The sequence below is a fragment of the Branchiostoma floridae genome, chromosome 6, assembly GCF_000003815.2.
Source record: "Branchiostoma floridae strain S238N-H82 chromosome 6, Bfl_VNyyK, whole genome shotgun sequence".
NCBI classification, from domain to species: Eukaryota; Metazoa; Chordata; class Leptocardii; order Amphioxiformes; family Branchiostomatidae; genus Branchiostoma; species Branchiostoma floridae.
Genome location: NC_049984.1, coordinates 24,026,730 through 24,029,909, shown reverse-complemented (window position 1 = coordinate 24,029,909; position 3,180 = coordinate 24,026,730). Strand labels below are relative to the sequence as shown.

The 3,180-nt window shown below is 41.1% G+C and overlaps 1 protein-coding gene across 1 annotated transcript in view; it reads right to left on the bottom strand.

The window, feature by feature from the left end:
• The window catches only part of LOC118418224 (guanylate-binding protein 1-like), an 11,782-nt gene extending 10,386 nt beyond the window's left edge, over positions 1–1,396 (bottom strand). Inside the window, exons 1-2 of the mRNA XM_035824067.1 lie at positions 1,072–1,396; positions 537–572 (exon numbers count right to left, since the gene is read on the bottom strand). Of these exons, the coding sequence (XP_035679960.1) occupies positions 537–572; positions 1,072–1,345 (310 nt within the window). The 5' untranslated portion in view covers positions 1,346–1,396. The remainder of the gene's footprint in view (positions 1–536; positions 573–1,071) is intronic.
• Positions 1,397–3,180: the final 1,784 nt, after the last annotated feature.

Sequence of the window (3,180 nt, the reverse complement as noted above, 5' to 3'; positions counted from 1 at the left end):
CCCCCGCCCTTTAGGAAAATCTCCCGGGTGTTTTTTCTAAACCAAGTAGAAAATGGTGATCTCCCCCTTTGGAAGGTCCCCAATAAGAAAGTGGTTCCGAAGACCAGCCCCGTTTGAGATTCTCCCTGGGAGGATTGGAGGATTCCATGGATCAAAATTTTGTTTTGTGACATATATATATATATATATATATATATATATATATATATACAGAGAGAGAGAGAGAGAGAGAGAGAGAGAGAGAGAGAGATGCACAGAGATATATATATATGATATGATGACAATAATAATATTTATTTGCAAAATCATGACCGAAGGCTTATTACAGGAACATTCTCAAGAGAAAAGAGTATTATAAATTGTTAGAGACTATTATAATTATTTATAGATGTTAGCACATTTAGTGGATACACTCTCCAGCCTGGAGTCAATACATGTTACATGCTATTTAACATGATGTCATGCTAGACTATAATTTTACAGAAAGTCAGTCAGTCTCAAGTCAGCTCCTCTCAAGGTCTTACAGTACAACTTACTTTCCTGTCTTGTTCTTTTGGTTGGTTCTCGAAGTGCTGCAATAATAAAATCAATGGCTCAATGAGTAAACAACTTGGCAATGATTTTTTATCAGCAATGGCGGCATTAGATATAGAACACCTACATAACTTTGACCTGTAAAGATTTCTATCAAATAGACATAAGAATTCATGAACTAAAATGTGCATTTTCTTCCGTCCATGTTAAAACTATGGGCAGAAACCCGACACAAGCACTATCAGTTACAAGGGCAGCCATGTTGTTTATTTTTACGTCATCGCTAGCGTGTGGGCTTTGGCCATGATATTTCCGGACATACATACATGTATACTTTAGCGCGCATATTTCCAGCCCTAACGCTCCAGGAAAGGGGCGTTAGTCTGTGTTTGGTACAGAACAAGCCGAAACTTCCAGACTTCTGCATGCAAAAACGATCTATAGATATACTCGATAGTACTGGCCGATGTTATGTAAGGTTCTTTCCTTACGGTGCGCAGAGGTTATTTTCCCATTGCTCAATGAATGAAGACAAACCTTTTGCTTCATCTTGAGCAATCTTCTCTGCCTTCTCAGCGTAGTCACGTCTGCCGATTTTGGTCAGGAGTCCTACAAGAAGTGAGAGATCTCCTGGCTCCAACTTCCTTTCTTTCTCAAGTTGGATAAAGATTTGATGAGCGTCGGCTTTCTGGACAAATCTCGCTGGTAAGATCTCTGCACCGCTGACATAGTTACGGAGATCGGTAAGTTCTTGCTCTAACAGGTTTCGAGAAATCTTGAGGAATAGATCTTGGCGAGGATTGTCTGCCATTGAACTTAAAGGCGCTACACCTGTCGTCACTCTGGTGTGTCGATACTAGTGGGAAGCCCCAGTTACACCTGGAAGGAGCGATGTCGGGTGGAGGGGTGTGCATTTTGGTATCTTGTTCATTATATCCTTTTCCTCTGTAACTTACGTTTAGTAGACTCAAGGAGCTTATATTGATAAGCTCCTTGGTAGACTTAACAACTACCTTGCGTATCGTGCATGATACAGCATGAAATGCTGTATTATGCCAAAATGCAACACGTCTTTGTAGAAATATTAATGTAGAGTTAGACGTCCCCCTAGATTGAGTGACTTGGTCCGGTCCATTGTTACTCAAGTTAAGGTCATGACAGAAAGGTAGATCAAGACAGGAGTTCAAAGGTCAGGGTCATGTGGTTTACCTATGTGACTAAACTAAACTTGTAGATAAAGGTAATTCTATGATAATAATTTTGTATATACGAGCTCATATGTGTTAAGTCGTGTTCTCTCAGATAGACGATAAATAGTAGTTTCCAAGTAGACGTGTCAGCTGGATGACAAAAGGAGATAAATATAATTTGGCCAAATAGGCAAAAATAAGTTGCAATGAGATTTCTGTTATTCCTTTGCAGTCTATCCAGCTATCCCGTTTCCGCCGGCCGGTCACTTCACTCCTAGGCCAATTAACTCCTATTAGACTTTATTCCTAACATGGCCAAAGTCTCACTGTTACTGTATTCGGCCAGACCGGAGTCTGGTAGAGACTATGTATATAGTGAGAGTCTGAGAGAGGTTCGAAGGTGAGACTATGACGTAACTTTCGTTTCGGGAGGGTTACGTCATGCAGATACCTGCGTGGCATGGTGTGTACCCTACCATATTTTTTATAGTTGTATGAATACCCATTTTCTATTAAACCACAATAAGTGTGGCGATAAAAAACGGTTTTCTTGTTTATAAGTATCAATGATTGTTGTTGTATTCGTTTTCTGGCTGTATGTACGAACATTGCTTTACACTATGAATATTTGTTGGGTATTGCTGTCAACAAAGAAAACAGTCTCTTGTTTGTGACAAGTGACCCATTGTAACTGTTTTCATTGATTCTACAAATGAGGTCTCGTTTGCATAAATTATATAAGTTGATTATCTTTTCTACCTTATCTTGTCTACCTTCTTACCCTACCTCGCGATAATTTGGCGATAATGAAAGCGACTGCACCCAAACATCCACGATCTAGTAACACTACGCAGAACCAGAACAGCAAGGAGCAAGGGAAAAAAACAGAAGCATTGTAGTGCTTCCTTGTGTGAAAGGCGCATCAGAAGGTCTTAGAAGAATTTTCACTATACATGGGATCAAGACGTTGACCTTCTTCAGGCAACGTCGAGAACTCTGCGAAGCATCTTGGTAGCATCCAAAGTCGAAACCCCAAAGGAGAGTAAATGTGGTGTATTGTACCATATACAGTGCCAAGGTCAAAACATGAAAGGTCCGCGTAGGGAAACCTACATTGGGGAGGCTGAAAGATCACTCCTCGAACACAAAAGCCCGAGTTCAACATCTTCAGACATTTCAAACCACACGCATATGGAGTCACCCGGGCATCCACGGCTTGTTGTGTTATGCTGCTGTTCACAAATCACTCACACACACACACACACACACACACACACACACACACACACACACACACATACCCCCCCCCCACACACACACAAACACACACACACACACACACAGACACACACACACATACACGCACAGTCACACACACGTACACACAAAGACACACACACACACACAAAGACACACACAAACACAGTCACACACACACACACACAGACACACAAAC